Genomic DNA, 20,862 nt, shown 5'->3' with positions numbered 1-20,862 from the left:
TTTATAATAATTTTTTTTATTATATGTATTTTGTTTTTTTATTACTATTTTTAATATTAAAAACAACATCCAAAAATTTTATTAAAGTGTTTTAGACTTTAGTCATTAAATAAAAAAAAATAGGTTTATCTCCACATCTTTATTGTAAGTTCTGTGAACCACAGCGTCCAGATACCTTTTTACATATGATGTGGGAATGTCCGGAGGTGCAAATGTCCAGATTTGGTGCTGAAAATTTTGATTAAAGTTACAGAAATTTGATTCCCCGAATCAAATTATGATTAATTATGACTCAATTTCCCTTAAATGCAAAGGTCCATAATTTTGGTTAGCTGCTCAAACTGCTACAAAGAAAATGTTGGTGCAGAGGTGGAAACATCCTCATGATCTATAAGTTAAGCAGTTGTTACATTCACTATTGGAAATACTGTATCTGGATCTGTCATCAGCACGGACCAACCATGCTACACTGGACATTCTGACAACGTGGAAAATCTATATATGCGACGTCAAAGAAATCTTGGACACTTAACCCTCATTGGATACAACGAATGTCAAATTTAAATGTAATTAATCTAAAAGCTTGGTCTAAACTACTGTTATTCTGTGTTTCCTGATTTACATATTACGAGGTGGGGGGAGGGGGGATAAATACCGGGTAATAGCTGTTAAAAGTTTTTCTCTATCTCATTGTAAAAATGTTATATTTTCATTTTATTTACACACAGAGAGATTTTTTTCAGCACATTTCTAATCATAATAGTTTTAATAACTCATTTCTTCCATTATTTATTTTGTCTTTGCCATGATGACAGTAAATAATATTTGACTAGACATTTTTCAAGACACTTCTATACAGCTTAAAGTGACATTTAAAGGCTTAACTAGTTTAATTAGGTTAACTAGGCAGGTTAGGGTAATTAGGCAAGTTATTGTATAACGATGGTTTGTTCTGTAGACCAGTGGTTCCCAACCTGGGGTCCGCGCCCCCCTAAGGGGGGCGCCAGAGTTCACAAGGGGGGCGCGGGAGAGGATAAGTGTTGAGGTACACTTATCCTAAAAAAAAAAGGCATAAAAATGCTCCACTATTATATAGGGCTGTACAATTAATCGATTTCGATTTCAAACAATTATAAAAAAGCATTAATCAAGATAAACGATTATATGCATCATATACCGCCCCCTTTCCAGTTGTACACGTGTTGCGAAAGACCGCGTGCCTATGTGTGTGTGTGTGCTGCAGTCAGAAGCATGCGGCCGGTCAGCATTCGCACACTGAGACGAGCAGAGGAGCGCAGACATCTAGTCATCTTAACGTGAGCGCTTTAATGGTCAAATAGGTGTCAAAACGCGGTGTTTAGTGATTATTTATATTAACCCTCATTTGTGTAATAAACAAACGAGTTGAGGATCAAAAGACGTGAAAGAGAAACCAATAAAGAGAAAGCGCAAAATATTCCTGCTGCCGCCTGTTTTTATGATTAATCAAACATAACGAGAAAATGTTTCTCTGCTCTTGACTGAAGGACTTTTGTAGCTAAAGTGTTTTTCTTACAGTGGAGATTCTTAAAGCACAGTTTGTTTTATATTTTTATTCTATTGTATTTATTTCTCTTTCCTTTGCAGGGTGGAAAATAACTGTGTGTACACTTGAAGTCAGAATTATTAGCCTTCCTGAATATTAGCAACCCTTTTCCTGGCCAATTTCTGTTTAATGGAAAGAAGTTTTTTTAAACTTATTTCTGAACATACTAGTTTTGATATCTCATGTCTAATTACTGATTTCTTTTATCTTTGCTATGATGACAGCACATAATATTTTACTAGATATTTTTTCAAAATACAAACATTCAAATTAAAGTGCAATTCAAAGGCTTAATTAGCGTAATTAGGCAAGTCATTGTATAACAGTAGTTTCTTCTGCAGACAATCAAAAATATATATTTCTTAAGGGGGCTAATAATATTGACCTTAAAATAGGTTTCAAAATATTTAAACCTGCTTTTATTCTAGCTAAAATAAAACAAATAAGCCTAGAAGAAAAATAAAATATTAGAGAAAATACTGTTAAATTCCTTGTTCTGTTAAACATAATTTGGGAAATATTTATAAAAAAAAAAATTCTCAGGAGCGCTAATAATTTTGACTTTAACTGATAATCGTTTTGAATAATTGTGATTACAATTATGACCAAAGTAATTGTGATTATGATTTTTCCCAAAATCAGCCCTACTATTATATATGTATTTTTACATAGAAACGTCAATGCAATGATTCTTCAGAGGCGAAGAAAAGCCAAGAAAAGATAAGACAAAGCCTATCTAAATGCACATAAACACACACATACTGTAAATATATATATATATATATATATATATATATATATATATATATATGGCACATATGTGTGTGCGTGCGTGTGTATTTATATGGTGGGGGGGCTCCAATGTTTGTATTTGTTCATGGGGGGGGGCCCCAGAGAAAAAGGTTGGGAACCACTGCTGTAGACTACCGAAAAAAATTGCTTAAAGGGGCTAATAATATTGACCTTAAAATGATGTTTAAAAAATTAATAACTGCTTTCATTCTAGCCGAAATAAAACAAATAAGACTTTCTCCAGAAGAAAAAATATTGTAAATAGTAAATTTCCTTGCTCTGTTAAACATCATTTGGGAAATAAAAAATAAAATAATTCAAAGGGAGGCGAATAATTCTGACTTCAACTGTATATATATATATATATATATATATATATATATATATATATATATATATATATATATATATATATATATATTTTTTTTTTTTGTATATATGCAAATAGTTTAAAATTCTTGACAAACTGCACAAATAAATATTTGTGAAATTGAATCTAGCAATTTCTGTGGGAACAATTAGTTTCTTACTTAAAAGAATAGGATTAGCGGCGTTGAAACAATAACCCAGCTGAAATGAGCACACAGAGACGCATGGAGAGTTATTGTTACTGCTTTCATTGGTACACACTTCAGAAACAGCATTATTCAATATCCGACACATGTAGTCAGTATAACACCAGCACCAAAAAAACACCAGAATGATGTGTGACGAGGACATCGGATGAGGTTTCGCAGTTGGATCTGAAAAGGCCAGAGTTATGTGCTAAAACGGGATGTAGAAAGAGTTTACAAAAGTTCATCCGTGCAGTCCCACAGTTCATCCCGAAATCACCAGTCAGAATTACAAAAAGTTCAAATGCTAAAACCTGAACACGAGATCGCCTCTCTGAGTGAATATACCTCTCAGTGTATGAAGGTGAGAAAATGGGTAGAAAATAGGGCTGCACGATATATGGTTTCAGCATCGATATCGCAATGTGTGCATCAACAATAGTCAAATCGCCAGATATGCGACGTTGAGTCTGGATTATAGTTAACAGTAGGGGTGGATGGTTTACCGGTACTATAGTAGTATCGTGATACTTTGGCTCCAAAATACTGGCAATGCCACTGTAGTTTGTAAATGGTAGTTTAGCCATAATGTCTTTTTTCTACAATACATAATGTGGCATGTGGATAAGTCACGAAAATGCTCACACGTTTGTGCAACAATAAACCATTTTATTTGAATAGTCTGTGGAGCCCTTTAACGTTGCAAAAGTGTGTAGAATGTGCGCCTTTTATGGTAGCCTGTTGCACGTTTTTTAACGCTTCAGTTCAAACGCACATCTGAACGCACATTTTGTCCAATATCGTGCAGCCCTAGTAGAAAACGTTCATAATTCGGAGTTTTGAAAAAGAGTCATTTGTACTTGTTTAGTAGCCATATGACGTGTTTTGTGGATCACAGTGACAATATTACGAACAAATCTTGTGCAAAAAACACTTAAATGTGCAGGAGAGCAGCAGTTCAGACCTCCGGGTTTAGCACTTTAAAAAACTCAGCCGAATGCATTCACAGTGTCAGAAACACAACAGAAACCATTGTGAAACGATGATGACGATGATGATTTTTACACTGAAAAAAGCGATTAGTTGTCTCAACTTTAAAAACTGTGTAGACCAATTGCCTTAAAATGATTAAAATCTGCGAGAAATGTTTTATTGTTACTCTTAAGGTGAATAATTCATTTGCTTTGTTTAAGTAATCTTCAATTAAAACCTGAGCATTTGCTTCAGTGCTTGGAGTGTCGGTCCTTCTGTTGATGTCAACCTCAAGGGTTTCCAACTGCATATTAATACCCTCTCTTATTGTTAGTTTGCTATAAACTAATGATACAGAAAAGAAAGCCCCACCCCTCTACTGAATATTCATTTCAGTTGGAAGTACATCAACATAATTTAAAAAATCTCGGCAACTTTCGGTTCACGCAGACATTAACAAACTATGCGAATCAAGTTACATCAACTTAAAAGTTGCCTTGAGTTTACTCATGTTTTTAAATACTGTAACTAATCGCTTTTTACAATGTAGTGGGTGAATAAGGTTGAGATGTGCATGATGGGACTGTTTGCTGGCGCCATTAGCATTTTTTGTTGTTGTCGGATAACAAATATTTTGCTCATATTAACACTATTGATATGTCAGTCCATGATCAAATCACATAAAACCATAATACATAATATAGTGAAGCATTTTATTTATTTTTTTTTTTTTGATTTGTGAATTCTTCATTAAGGTTTATAATGGTATTAAAGAATAACTTAAAGAAGAAATCTTTACAAAATATGGAGGGAAATGATCATATAAACAAAATGTATTCTGGTAAGCCTTTTTTTCTTATGAGTTTTGAGGGGTCTGTTTAATACCGACTAATACAGCTTTATTTATGCACTTCTTAGTGAAATTAAGCCAGACAAATGACAAAAAGAAAAAATATATAATATTAAAATATTAAATTACAGTATTTGTATGTATACTGATGAAAAATAAATTGAAGATACAAGTTTTTAATCATGTTTTTATGATTTTGCGGAGAAATATGGTGTATTTAATATCATTTATTTCATTTTTTTAAATGATTTTTGAGCGACTAATAGTTTTATACACATGATCCATTTTTGACTGTTATTAAACAAGACAAATGACAGAAAGAATATATAAATATAATACAAAAATAACAAATTAACAATATTATTATGATATATGCACATAAGGGATAAAAATAAAAACGTCACAAAAAATAGATTTAATTTATCTTATTATTTTGGGGAGAAACATGATCACGAGAAATATCATGAAATATGAAAATTGTGTAATTTATTTTCACTCATACTTCTTAGCTATTCTTAATCAAAATATGCATTGAAAATTGTGCTGCATTTGAGAAACATCACAGAGTTCGTCTTTAAGGTGGTTCAGGCGTTTAAAAGCCATCCTGCGTATGTAAACGTGGACGCACACAGCAGTGTATGAACGACATTATCCACCAGCATCAATCCCATCAGCCTCCCCACCACATGCTCCAATGCAATATCAAATACAAGTGGTTCTTCCTGTTAGAAAAGTGCCGCATAGTGAAAAAGAATGCTTAGTGAGACACTTTCAAATCCTGCTGAAAGAGCATGAACACGGCGAAGAGCGTAGGAAAAAATACAACTAGACAAAAATCTCCAGTTAAAACCCATTTGAGATACATTAATACATGTAATACAGTGTTGGGTGGGAAAAAAGTAATATGTTACAATCTAAAGTTACTATTTTTTAAGTAACTGTTACTTAGTAAATGTACAAAAAGTAATTTAAAAAAATTAAAGTAACTGTTACTTAGTAAATGTATTAATATAGTTACTTTTTTTTTAAAAAAAGCAAGTTACTTGGTAAATGTAGTAAAAAAGTAAAAATAATGTGTTTTTTTTTTTTTTTAAAAAACAGCAATTGTTACTTATCAAATGTAGTAAAAGTTAGCTTTTTTTTCCCCAAAAGCATAACTGTTACTTAGTAAATGTGGTAAAGTAACTTTTTCAAAAAAGTAACTTTTACTTATTAAATGTAGTAATAAAGTAATTTCTCACAAAAGTTAATGTAATAATAAAGTAATGTTTTTTTTCAAAAAAGAAACTGTTACTCATTAAATGTAGTAAAAAAGTAACTTTTTTTTCAAAAAAGAAACTGTTACTCATTAAATGTAGTAAAAAAGTAACTTTTTTTTCAAAAAAGTAACTGTTACGCATTAAATGTGGTAATAAAGTAATCTTTTTCAAAAAGTGACTGTTAGTCGTTAAATGTAGGAAGTAACCTTTTTCAAAACAGTAACTGTAACTAGTAAATGTAGTAAAAGTTATCTTTTTTTCATTACTACAATTACTAAGTAGCAGTTACTTTTTTGAAAAATAGTAACTTTTAATACATTTCTTAAGTTACTTTTTTGAGTGACTTTTTAATACATCTAAGTAACAGCTACTTTTAAGTTTTTTTAAAACTGTTACTTATTAAATGTATTAAAACTAACTTTTTTCAAAAAAAACTAAATGTTACTTAGTAAATCTAATGATGAAGTAACTTTTTAAAAAAGGGTAAATGTTACTTATTAAACATAGTAATGAAACTTTTCAAAAAAGTTACTGTTACTTAGTAAATGTAGTAATAAAGTAACTCTTTAAAAAGGTAACTGTTACTTAGTAAACAGTAATGAAACTTTTCAAAAAAGAAAGCTACTTAGTAAATGTAGTAATAAAGTAACTTTTTGAAAAAAAGTAACTGTTACTTAGTAATTGTAATAAAGCAACTTTTTTTAAAAAGGTAGCTTTATTACTACATTTACTAAGTAACAATTACTTTTTTGAAAAAAGGTAGATTTATTACTACATTTACTAAGAAAGTTACGTTTTTGAAAAATAGTAAATTCTTTAACACATTCACTTAGTTACTTTTTTTAAAGTGACTTTTTAATGCATCTAAGTAACAGCTACTTTTTTTTAAAAAAGTTGCTTTATTAATACATTTACTAAATGTAGTAAAAGTAATCCTTTTTCAAAAATGTAACTGTTACTTAGTAATGCAAAAATAACATAAAACTTGCGTTTACGGTTTTGTTTTAGAATGTTTTAATGGCCACACTTTCCAATAAGGTTTAATTAGTTACTGTGTTTGCTAATGAACAATACAGTATTTATAAATCATTTACTATTATATTAGTAAAATCCTAAGTTGTGCTTGTATCATTAGTTATTGCGCTTTGAGTTAACGGTGATTAACAACGAACAACATTACTTCCATTAATAATCTTAATGATGAATAAATACTGTGATTAATGTGTCGCTCATTGTTTGTTTATGTTAGTAAATACATTAACAATGCAAAATGAAATTAATTTAAACAATCTTATTATGCTACCATTTTTAAGATTGCTTGTTTGTTCATGTCAGCAAACACAATAACATTAACACAACATTATTGTTACCATAAGTGTTACCGTTTTCAGATCGTGATATATTACTTTCTTAACCAAACACTGATGTCGTAAGATGAATAAAAAAATTCATTACAGATGATCTGAAACAACTACTGAATGTGTGTGTGAGACTGAATGCACGCCCAAAAAATCGAATAAAATCAGTAAATATCACAATTCATCTGCTTTCAGTGGCAAATATTTACATAATACTGATGAAAAGGGGGGGGAAAACAAATACACGCACACACAGCAGTCTTGTTGCAGTTGTACATTCAGCACTGCAACACACACACACACACACACAGACAGACAGACAGACAGACAGACAAACAGACAGACAGACAGACAGACAGACAGACAGACAGACAGACGGATATACTCTGAGCTGGTAAGAAAACCGTAAACATTGCATGGTCATCCTGGTAAACGTTGGTGTTTTTGATGATGATGATGATGATGATGATGATGATGATGAGTTAGTTGTTTGTTTGTGGCTCAGGCGTCTCTGATGTCCTCCAGCGCAGGACTGCGGTACAGGTATTTCCAGATGGCATAGTAATGAATGGCGGCCGCCAGCGCCACAAACACGTGCCAGATAGCGTGAGCGAAGGGAATCACGCCGTCACACTTGAAGAAAAACACTCCCAGACAGTAGACCAGACCCCCGAACGCCAGCTCACTCAGACCCTCCGTGTTCGTCTGCAAGAAAAATAAATAAATGATTAGTTCTTAGTAAGCCCTTTTATTCAATAATTTACCTTCTTTGTAACCAACAGGGCTATTAATGCTGACTTAAACCACAAAAAAGGTCAATAAAATGAAATATTCAGTGATTTTAACGTTTGTGAGCTGTTGGGGGTGTTTTCATCCACTCTGGGGTGATTTTGGAGTCTTAATTTGGCCACAACTTTAACGTTTCAGCTAGCAGAATGATTTTTGGTGACAAATCTTATTTTGACACATATTTTGAGAAAATACACAATACACTCTGGGCAAATTGACTACCTTTTTGTTATGTTAAGGATGAAAACGCACTAAATTAAACTGCTGTAAAATGCATCAGATTAATAATTGTTCTATTTTTTTCTGCATAAATCTTTTAATCAACCTTAGTCCTGATCAAAACTACTAAATTGTTTAGAAAGTGACAGGATTTTAACTCTTTAATTGCCAAATTCATAAATGACGTTACTGACATCAACTGAACCAAAATTAAAATTAATTCGAAATATAATTAGAATGTTTTTTTTTTTGTTATTTGTTCTCATATAGTTTAACTTAGAATTAAATGCATAAAACTAAAATAAAAAATTTGGAATATTTAAAAAAGAAGAAAAAAAAAATTCAAAGGGAGCTAATAATTCTGACTTCCAATATATATAAATAAACATGCACATAAATATTTATAAATGCTAGTTATTTATTCTCATATAGCTAAACTTTACATACTGTACTAAAATGCATAAAACTGAAATAAGTGTATAAAAAGTAGACTAATAATAATAACAACAATCATATTAATAATAATAATACAATAATCATATATATATATATATATATATATATATATATATATATATATATAATAAAAATGACAAATATACAAAATATTCATTGAATTCACTAAATTTAATTGTATTTTGGAAACATTTTAAAATGCAAGTAAGTTGTGTCTCATAGTTTAATACTTACTGCACTAAAATGCATAAAACTGAAGTAAAAATGCATAAAAAGGTTACAAATAATAATAATAATAATAATAATAACAATGACAAATAAAAAATATTCAATAAATTTAAATAATTTAAATGTATTTTTTTTTAAATACAAGTTATGTTAACTTTACATACTGTACCAAAGCACATATAACCTAAAGTATATATAATACAACAATAATAATAATAATAATAATAACAATAATAATAATAATAATAATAATAATAACAACAAAAGTAGTAGGAGGTAAAAAACACAACAAAATTACTAAAGCACAGTTAAATTTAGTATCTTAAGTTATTAACATACAACATTTTTTAATGCAAATGAATTTTACTGATTAGCTGTTGTAATACATCAACAAATAAAAGATAACTGAAACATTACAAATATTTTTAATAAAAAAAACTGCACATTTAAAATTACTAACAAAAGACACACAATGCAATTCCTAAGACACAGTTAAAGTCTGTTATAAAAAATAAAAATAACTAATTAATAAATGTAAAAAAAAAAAAAATTTAGAAAATAAAATAGTTACACAATAAAAATATATGTAAAAGAGATGCATTTATTTATACCACAAACCCAGAAACAAGAGCCTTGTTAATCTACTATGCTTTTAAATTTGCATACAGGTAGTTTGATTTGCTTTCAAAGCATGTGCATGTACTGCTGCTAAACACAAGGTGGCGTCGTTGTGACAACAGAAACAAGATGATCGTTATTGAGCAGTCCTGCTGCTGCCCGACAGTAAAACTTCACACAAACACAAAGTAAAGGCTGTGCTTCAATTCACCAGTGTTTCTTTTTTAAAGCGTCTCAGTTTGCTGCCAACACAGTGTGTCAGTTGGTCTATCTATCATGTGTATTTATATATTAGATATAAATAATTAAGATATACATACAGAAGTATGTTTATTAATCTTGTTGACTGATTTATTGATGTCGTTTCTGAGAAATTCACAAATGATGTGGTAAAACGTTTAGAGTTATAATTAGGTGTAAAATTAACTGAAAAAGACTGGTCTTCAAGTGTGTGCTGGTTGCCTAGTAACAGGTGACACGCACCCCGCACTGATAGTGAATAGTTCATGTGTGACGAGTGAACATGAACAGCCTGAGGACTTCACAACTGTGGCAAAGGTGAAGGTGGAAAAACATTCAAGACAAAAAACAGAATACAAAGTTCTCTTTTAATATATGCTGTATGTGGAAATACGTGCACTTATTGAAACGACTGATAACTTGAAGCTTTCTTAAAATGACATTAACTACAAATGTCTGAATATTTATTTTCTAGAAAAAAAATAAATAAATAAAAATAATAATAAATTAAAATAATAATTAAATATTACATTTGAAGTTGTACAATTTTGTACTAAAAGAAATGTAATGAAATTTATTTGTATTAATATACAAAAATTATGATAATACAAAACTCATTATTAGTATATACTGTACTAATGTATACACTTTCACTATTTGAAACGACTAATAACTTGAAGCTTTCCTAAAATGACACCAACTACAAATGTCTGAATATTTATTTATTTTTAGAAAAATAAACAAATAATAATAATAATAATAATAAATAAATAAAAATAATAATAATAATTGTAAAAAAAGAAATAATAATTAAATATTACATTTGAAGTTGTTCAATTGTTTTATTAAAATAAATTTTATGAAATTTATTTGTATTAATATACAAAAATTATGATAATAAAAACTCATTATTAGTATATACTGTACTAATGTATACACTTTCACTATTTGAAACGACTAATAACTTGAAGCTTTCCTAAAATGACACCAACTACAAATGTCTGAATATTTATTTATTTATTTTCTAGAAACAAACAAACAAATAATAATAAGAAGAAGAATAAGAAGAAAATGTAATTTTCAATTAGTATTTAAATTAAGTTGTCCCATTTTCCATTAAAAGGAATTTAATGCCATTTATTTGTATTAAAGAGCACATATTATACATGAAAAAGGGTCACATTTCGTTTATATGGATCTCCAACAACATACTGATATGCATGCAAGGTCAAAAAACACTTTCATGGTCTAAAAATATGAATTTATTTTTACCTAATTATCCCATCGACTCCCATATGAATCGTTCAGCGACTAATTTGTTCCCAAACCCCTTCTTAGCGCAAAGCTAATCTGCGCTGATTGGACCGATGACAGTCTGTTGTGATTGGTCGACATCGTTCAGCATGAGTGGGACTGCTTTTCAGCCCTGGAGTTTCAAGCCTCAGACCGGCCCACCTCAGTTCACGACTGACTATGTTAAAATAACGTCATTTCCAATTCAGATTCTAATTACACTATCACGTCTTTTTTAAGAAAACAGCTGCTTTAGAACTTCAAATGTTCAACAATCCTAACAGTATTATATGTCTTAACTATAAACAATTAAAAAAAAAAAAACATACTCAGACGAGAATCAAACCCCGGTCGGCAGCGTCGTTATCTAACGTGCTAACCACTAGACCACAGCAGCTGTTGTCACATAACCGATAACCTGCAGGCCACTTGTATATAAACAGAGCAGAGCTGCGGTAAAACAATGAATAAGAAGACTGTGGTCAAATAAATAAATTAATTTAAAAAGTGTGACTGCTGAGAGCAACAGATTCTGAAGCTAGGGACACCGGCCCTCGCGGCCAAAAAACAGACCGGCCCACCGGGAATTCTCCCGGTCCTCCCGATTAGCCAATCCGGGCCTGCCCGAAACACACTTCATAGTAAAACTTACTGTGTTATTCAGACGACTCACCACCAAAAGCAGTGTAGTCAAACACCAGCACATTGCTCCATTCTTAACTATGACACACGTTCAGTATTAATCCACACAGCAGCAAAAGCTGAAGTATTCTGAACCTTGACCACTGCACGTGTGTAGGAACAGCTGACGGTGGCCATAGCAATGACAAACGGCAGTGGAACACAAACCCATTTAAATCCGTAAACAAAGCAGCACGCGTCGCGTTTCAACGTGCCATTAGACGCGATATGAGAATATAAAGAGTTAACCTGATACAGTACAAGCGGTTACAAGTAACAAAACAATTGAATACATCATTTGCAGGCTAGAGAAAACAAGGAGACAGCCATTCACTTACACTTATGAAATGTGTCAAGGGCCAGGTCTGATTCCATCAATTATCTTTCATTTTGGAGCTTTTCTCTCTTCTCAGCTGTAACTAAGATCATTTCTACTTGCAATTATTGCCGTGGCACATCTTGCGTGAAGTGTTATATGTTCTCAGGGCATACCTGTACTCTGCTTTGCTCAAAGATCACATCCCCAGCCAGGGGGTTGTAGCGCTCACCAGCGCTCCTCCTCAGCATGCAGCAGGCTGCCTAATAAACTGGCCTTGTTTTGCACGCACCCCTCGTGCATTTTCTTTCCATTCTCACAAGTCTACATCAGTAGTCTTTTCTGATCCTTCCTTTAACAAACGAATGAACTGCCCACTGTAAGCGTGTAGACTGCTAAATCATCTCTTTCCCCTCACACTTCCAATGAACAAGGTAAGCACAGGGTCTTCTTGACTCATGACTTCAGGATCTGTTTGTCTTTGCTGCTGTGTTAGTGGGCGGGGCTTTCCCGGGTTTGCGCAAGCAACAATAATGTTCTGTAGTCACGTCACGCTGAACCGGCTAAACACTCGTTATAAAGACGATTCATTCTAACCACTATGAGTCGACTCTTTTTTTCGATGAATCAATAGTTTTAAAATCGGTCCACTTTCAGATTTAAGCCTTATCTGGATATTTCACTTCACTTAGAGCTGTGTTACACACAGGTCATTTTCGAAATCCCACAATAGGAGCTATTTAATATACAAAAATTATGATAACACAAAATTCATTATTAGTATATACTAGGGATGCACCGAAATGAAATTCTTGGCCGAAGCCGAATAATAATGAAATGCTTGGCCGAAGGCCGAATACCGAACCCCAGTGTTTCAATTTTTTTTTTCATTTAGTTTGCCATTTTTATCACCATTACAATAATTAAATAGTAAAAATTAGCTTTTTACTATTTTGTGTTGCTTTTCAGAGAAATAAATCAAATAACAAAAATACAATTTCAAAATAATGATTTAACCCTGAACATTTTTTTAACATCCAAGCAGATAATATACAAACAAAGCACAATATAACTTAAAATAAAATAATTAGTAAAATAAAAAAATATTTTTATTTGGCCATCTTTGAAGCCCCCCTTCTTGTATAGCCTATGTTAGGCCTATAACTGACTGCTGAAAGAATGTAACTATGTCTACAACAACAAATGTGCATTGAATAGTGCAAAAGATGTGGATGAACCCACAACAAATGAATAACTGTCCAAGACATAAGCCTACTTCTTCAGGAAAAGTGGCAGGTTCTTCTTTATGAAAAGTTGCATCAGATGAGCTTTTCTGGACAATTCAGCAGAACAGAACACTCTGACACTTTAAAGTGCATGCACACTGCCGACATGTTTGCTGCATAAAGCGCGCGTCTCTCACTCTACGCGGGTTACTATTTGATTGCGTCATAAAAAACGTCATTGTTCGTCAAAATTTATTCAGCCTTTTTACTTATTCGGCCAAACACCGAAAGTGCTTTTTTTTGGCTATTTTCGGCCAAATAATTTCGGTTGCCGAATATTCGGTGCATCCCTAGTATATACTGTACTAATGTATACACTCTCACTATTTGAAACGACTAATAACCTAAAGATTCCTTAAGATTGCAATAAATACATAAACATAAAACATAATAACTCTATTTAATATTCATCACATCTTTTATAATCAGTTTCAAGTTGTTCCATTTTCAATTAAAATAACTGAACAAAAACAAAAACAAAAAAGAAAGCAAGAGTTTATTTTAATAGATACTCTATGTAAATACTTTCGCTATTTTAAACACCACTAATATTAAAAGCACGGCTTGTCCTACATTGAGTGACTCAAACAGGCTTTTACACTGGTCAGGTAAATTAAGGGTCTGCTAATTAGTCTTTGTCCTTCAGAAGCCCATGTTTAACTCCGGGGATCAGATTAACCGAAGAGCTGAACAGGAAATGACCTCACGCACTTACCATTGATGTCACCACCAGCGCAGGGAAGAAGCCCATGGTCAGATAAAACATCAGCTCCACCAGCTTATACCTGAACAGCACACACAAACAGAAAACAAACACTTTCATCTCTCTATATGTGCCAGACACTCTTACAATCACTTCAGATCTCTATTTACATATTTATTTATTTACTTATTTAAATATTTATTTACAGTTTTATTTACGCATTTATTTACTTGAGTATTTATTTACAAATGTATTTATTTACACATTTATTTGCTTATTTACTTATTTATGTATTTATTTACACATTTATTTGTTAATTTACACATTTATTTACTTATTTATTTACTAATTTATTTACTTATTTACGCATTTATTTATTTATTTACACGTTTATTTTTAGGTTTATTTAAAAATTTATTTAATTATTTATTTACTTATTTACATATTTATTTTCATATTTATTTGCTTATTTACATATTTATTTACAGGTTTATTTACGCAGTTATTTACTCACTTATTTACCCATTAATTTACGCATTTACGTATTGATTTACATATTTATTTACTTATTTACAGATTTATATATTTACTTATTTACGGATGTATTTACTTACGCATTTATTTACTTATTTACATATTTATTCACACATTAATTCACATTTACTAATTAATACATTTTCACTTATTTATTTACTTATTTATTTACCTACTTATTTACTTATTTATGTATTTATTTAGATTTATTTACTCATTCACACATTTATTAACATTTTTATTTACTTATTCACGCATTTATTTACATATTTATTTACGTATTTATTAACATACTTATTTAGGTAGTTATTTACAGATTTATTTACAGATTTATTTATGCATTTATTTACTTATTTACGTATTTATTTACACATTTATTTATTTATTTATTTACTCATTTATTTACTTATTTATATATGTTTATGTATTTACTTAGTTACATATTTATTAACAATCATTTACGTATTTATTTACATATTTACGCATTAATTACTTATTTACATATTTATTTACGTATTTATTTACTGATTTATTTACTTAGTTACATATTTATTTACGTATTTATTTATTATTTACATAATCATTTACATATTTATTTACTTTTGTATTTATTTACTCATTTATTTACTTATTAATTTACATATTTATTTACTCATTTATTTTCTTATTTACACATTTGTTTACTTATTTATTTACTCATTTATTTACTTAAGTATTTATTTACTTACAAATTGATTTACTTATTTGTGTATTTATTGACACATTTACATAATTATTTACTTATTTACAGATTTATTTACGTATTCACATATTTATTTACTTATTATTTACATATTTATTTACACAAAACATATAAACCATACATGCATTTTTTTATGTCAACTTTTCTTTGACAAGCTTTAAAAACTATAATAAACTAACTATAAAAGACACTGAATTTCTGCTCCCATAGCGTACTCATAAAAATGCAATCCCACTTTTCCTAACCCAGTGCCTAAATGTTTCCTTGGCTGGGCTTTAAATCATTGTCTTGCTGAAATGTCCACTCTAGTTTCATCTTCATCATCCTGAGAATGTTGATGTTGGACGGAAGCAGCTGATATTCATTTTCATTTACAATGAGGAAGGGAAGAGGGTTCCTGAAGAACTACTGAGAGGTTTCAGCTGCTGTCTGGGCTTTCACTGCTTTCTATACCTCCCTTTCTTCATATGTTCAACACTTTTTCCCAGAGCCATTTCATTTTTATCAAGCATAACTTTAATACTAATTAGATTTGTTTTCTTTGCATGTACGGATTGCTTTGGTTGTTATCAACATCTGATCTAAACTCCAAGTCAACAGCATGTTTATAGATATGTTTCCTGAGAAAAATGGTGACGTGTCCAACACTTATTTTTCCCGCTGTATATTATTAGTCCTGGCCAATAATTAAAGTATGATGTCTGAATTAGATATTTAGGTGATGTCCAACATACTTTTCATGGTAATTAAACACATAGATTGTTCCGGCAGCCGCCATCAACCACACAAACCAGCGCATGTGAGCGGCGAGCGGCCCGAGTTCCCGGAGATTTAACCTGCACACAAAAACACACAAAAAACTCATTAGTGAAAGTCACAGAGAAAGACGTCACATAAATTAGCCCAGAGGCTAGTTTACTATGCTAGTCCCTTTGTTATAAACCAATTAAATTACAGATTCATTATATAAACAAGACTCAAACAACAGAAAACAAATGGCAAAAGCCTAACTAGAACAAACAAACTAGGATTTCTTGCTATTGTTTTCTGTTGTTCGAGTTCTGTTTATAATTTGAATTGGTGTTTGTATTTCTTAATAATCTTAAATCTAATGTATAATGGATGGTTTGTTAAGTGACCGCTGATAAATAAAGATGCTCAGTAACTGGAGTTAAATCCCACTTCAGTTCTCTAGCGAAGCGCTCAAGGACACTGAATTATTCACGCTCTCATAGGAAAGTGACCAAAAGCTGCGGCCGCTTCAGTCACTCGAAACTCATGAAAAAGTGATGGAGAGCTGATCAAAAATGCTGCACTACCAGATCGATGACATTCAGACAGCTGTGACCAAAAATAGCCAAATATGATGAGCTGTACAAAGCTATTTCCACAGTGACTTCAGTTTCACAATATTAGGATGGCAGACTGGATAAGAAATGAGGATGTATGTGGGTAAATGGGGAAATGAATCGATTGTGAAACAAAAATATGCACTTAAAGGGATAGTTCACCCAACAATTACAATTATTTCAACATTTATATTGTTGTTCCAAACATTTATGAGTTTCTTTCTGCTGTTGAATACTAAAGAAGATATTTTGAAGAATGCTAAAAACCAGTAACCATTGACTTTTATAGTAGAATAAACAAATACAATAGAAGTTGGTAAGGTTTTCAGCATTCTTCAAAATATTTAGTATTCAACAGCAGAAAGAAACTCATAAAGGTTTGGAACAAGGCAAGGGTGAGTAAATTATGACAGAACTGTAATTTCTGGGTGAAAAGACAGAAGACATGAAGACATTTCCTATCACAAAAGATTTTGTTTTTAGACAAATACTAAACTTATTTCTCATGTGCACTTTTTCAGCTTGCTATTCATTACTAGATTTGGTAAACAATATATTAAATACATTTTATTAAACATCACTCGGCTCTTACTGTGATTTATTGTTCTTTGAGCGTGAAGGAAGAACAATACACTTTATTATGCTGAGGTTAATATTAATTCCTGGCTGTGTTTTCATATACTTGAATTCAGAATCATTAGCCCCTCTGAATTATTAGGCCCACGGTTTATGTTTTCCCAAATTTCTGTTTAACGCATAGTCGATTTCTTCAGCACATTTCTAATCATAATAGTTTTAATAACTCATCTCTAATAACCAATTTATTTTATCTTTGCCATGATGACAGTAAACAATATTTCACTAGATATTTTTCAAGACACTTCTATACAGCTTAAAGTGACATTTAAAGGCTGTATAATGATGGTTTATTTACTTTAGTATTTATTTACTTATTTGTGTATTTATTGACACATTTACAAGATTATTTACTTATTTACAGATTTATTTACGTATTCACATATTTATTTACTTATTTATTTACATATTTATTTATGTTTATTTACTGATTTATTTACTTATTTACATATTTATGTATTTATTTACATATTTATTTACTTATTTACGTAACAATTTACTTATTTATATATTTATTTACTTATTCACATATTTATTTACATTTTTATTTACTTATTTATTTACTTATGTATGCATTTATTTACTTTATTTATGTTTTTATTTACATATTCATTTACATACTTGCTTTGGCTAAACCGTAAGGATTTTTACTTGCCCTATCAAAAAAAAAAAAAAAAAAAAATCTAATTACTTAAATAATACCTAAATAATGTGTCAAAACATATAAACCATACATGCATTTTTTTATGTCAACTTTTCTTTGACAAGCTTTAAAAACTATAATAAACTAACTATAAAAGACACTGAATTTCCGCTCCCATAGCGTACTCATTTAAAGGCTGTATAATGATGGTTTGTTCTGAAGACAGTCAAAAAAAAATAGCTTAAAGGGGCTAATAATTTTGAACTTAAAAAGTTTCATAAAAAAATTTAAACTGCTTTAATTCTAGCTGAAATAAAACCAATAAGACTTTCTCCAGAAGAAAAAAATATTATCAGACATACTGTGAAAATTTTCTTGCCCTGTTAAACATCATTTAGGAAATATTTAAAAAAGACAAAAAAAAAAAATTAAAGAGGGCTAATAATTCTGACTTCAACTATGTTAAAGCTTCAAAATTCTTCTCTGTCTGTCTCTTTTGTTGAGCATAATTATAATTTAGCCTATATTCCATCCACAAGACAAGATGGAAGAGCAAAGAGCAAATTGTGTTACTCTTGTGAATTAAAGATAGCTCACCAACTCCTTCTAGCTCAAATAAATCTGTCCACCACTTCAGTTGAAACAAATGTCATTTAACGAGGGATCTGATCATCTTGTTCAAATATTGAGTAGACAACTGAAGTAGGATGTACATGTGTATTGCAGAGTACATAAGGGCTCTATGAGTAGGTCTTCAAAGAATCAGAGTGCGCAGAAATCTGCAGATGTCCACAGACTTTATTTTGCCCATCATAGAGCATTTATTTACTCGTTTGAATAAATACACATATTTAATCAGTTTGTATAGTAATTTCAGTAATTGTATTAAGTAATACGCATACGTTTAGATGATTTATTTGCAATGCTGTTTGTAAAGCGATAGTTTCTGTCTTTTAGTAGATGTTTTATGAGACTTGCTTTGTTTATCAAACAACGTATCTTATTGGATTTGCATTGTAAACCTTAAACTGAAAGTTAAATGTCAATATTTATGTCCTTTTTTATGTTTTAGTTGCTAAACCTCCATTTATTTCCCCCCAAATTCTGCACAGAAAAAAATGTGTGCAGATTCTGTGCAAAGCTCATTATTATTCATTATTCATACCCTTCCAAATAAGGTAAAACCGGAGCTTTCATCCTAGAGCCGATGTATAGGGATATAAATGGGCTTGTAATACGTTAAAAAGCCACATGCCTTCCACAACTGATAAAAAGCATCTATGCATCCTATGACACCTTTAATTAATATTCAGCATTGTTGACAATGTTTCTAAAGCAGGCTGTCGTCAGACTAATTTCTAAAGAGTCATGTTACGATTGCAAGTAACCATGCTAAAAAATCAGCTTTGCATAACAATATATTACATTTCAAAACAATCACATAGGAAACCTTTATTTTAAATGACTATACAGCTACAGAGAATATTATCATTGCAGCATTTTTAATTGAAAGCATGCTAAATAAATTCAAACATTTATAAACCCACATTTTTTATTTATTACTTTTTGTAAACCTGACAGCACCTTAATGCACTTAGTAAGTTTTAAAATCACTTTTTGTCAATCACACCAAAGTAAATATGAAATAGAAGTATAAAGAAACGTACCATGGTGTATAAGAGGCAGCAATAAAGAAGTATATAACAACTCTATCACACATGTGGAAACAGTGCTCCATCGTCCTGTAAAAATAAATAATATTCAATGACTTATGTCATCATGAGAGCTTAAGTGCACATCTAGTTAATGTCATAACATAATAATGTCAACCATTAAAGGTACAGGAGTGACTCCTAATCAATATTTATACATGAGATAATTATTTCAGAGATTCAGCCCTGCATTTAAATGCTTTAATCCTTCCCAAAACTATACCTATAGCTCAAAAGTCAATGCCCAACTCTTTATTTATAAACAATGCAAGTATTTTATTTTTTATAATCACACTTAATAAAAACAGAAACACTTGGATTGACATTCTCTCTTTGTAGGTGTCATCAGTGGGGCAAAGTCCTGGCCATTTGTGACTATCTCTCCCTCATTAGCACAGGACGTTAGTCTTGTTTTTGAATCTGCCGCTATGCTGACACACAGGCATTTGTAGCTCCGCCCTCTTTTAAAAGGAGCAGAATCTCATTTGAATTTAAAGCGACAGTCGCCAAACTCCACAATTTGGATCAAAGCCTAAAAGGGGCAGTTTAAGAGAGTTATAAAATGTTATTTGTGGGGTATTTTATACTGAAACTTCACTTAAAAAGCAAAATATGTTACATGCAAAAAATATTTTGGATTGCTTGTATTGTTAAAAAACTAACTATAATACATCTTAACTCTAATCTGCTAAATGTGATTATAAGACAAGATATTATCTTAATACAAAAATCAAATAAATAAAATTGGTCCCTTCCTTAAAGCTTTATACAAGCATCACTTAAATAACAGCTCAACCAATTATATTTTAGAGCTGACCGTAATGTCTACTTTATAATTCATTGTTATAAACACTGTTAAAAATATAAAAAATTTAAGAAAAAACTTGTAATAAATATAAATGCACGGTTTTGTACAGTTTAACCCTTATTTTGGTCAATATCATAATCACAATTATTTAAAAATAATTATGATTGGGCCACATGACCAAAACCTTTTAGATTTTATTTAAGCTCTTTTGAAAATGTAGTTTGTTGAAGTTTTTTTTT

General features: G+C 30.7%; 1 protein-coding gene across 4 annotated transcripts in view; it reads right to left on the bottom strand.

Annotated features, from left to right (window-relative positions):
- Nucleotides 1–2,978: 2,978 nt before the first annotated feature.
- The window catches only part of mmd (monocyte to macrophage differentiation-associated), a 57,316-nt gene continuing 39,432 nt past the window's right edge, over nt 2,979–20,862 (bottom strand). For 2 of the 4 annotated variants that reach the window (XR_015479992.1, XR_015479993.1), the window contains exons 4-8: nt 19,771–19,845; nt 16,210–16,311; nt 14,212–14,281; nt 6,758–8,075; nt 5,164–6,661 (exon numbers count right to left, since the gene is read on the bottom strand). Coding sequence is in view for 2 of the 4 variants with exons in the window: in NM_001423757.2 (NP_001410686.1) it covers nt 7,872–8,075; nt 14,212–14,281; nt 16,210–16,311; nt 19,771–19,845 (451 nt within the window). In the remaining 2 variants the exon portion in view is untranslated. 4 annotated transcript variants of the gene reach the window in all.

Source organism: Danio rerio, chromosome 3, assembly GCF_052040795.2.
Source record: "Danio rerio strain M-AB ecotype USA chromosome 3, GRCz13ab, whole genome shotgun sequence".
In the NCBI taxonomy this organism is placed as follows: domain Eukaryota; kingdom Metazoa; phylum Chordata; class Actinopteri; order Cypriniformes; family Danionidae; genus Danio; species Danio rerio.
Note: the sequence above shows the minus strand (reverse complement) of the source record. Positions and strands in the feature narration are given on the sequence as shown.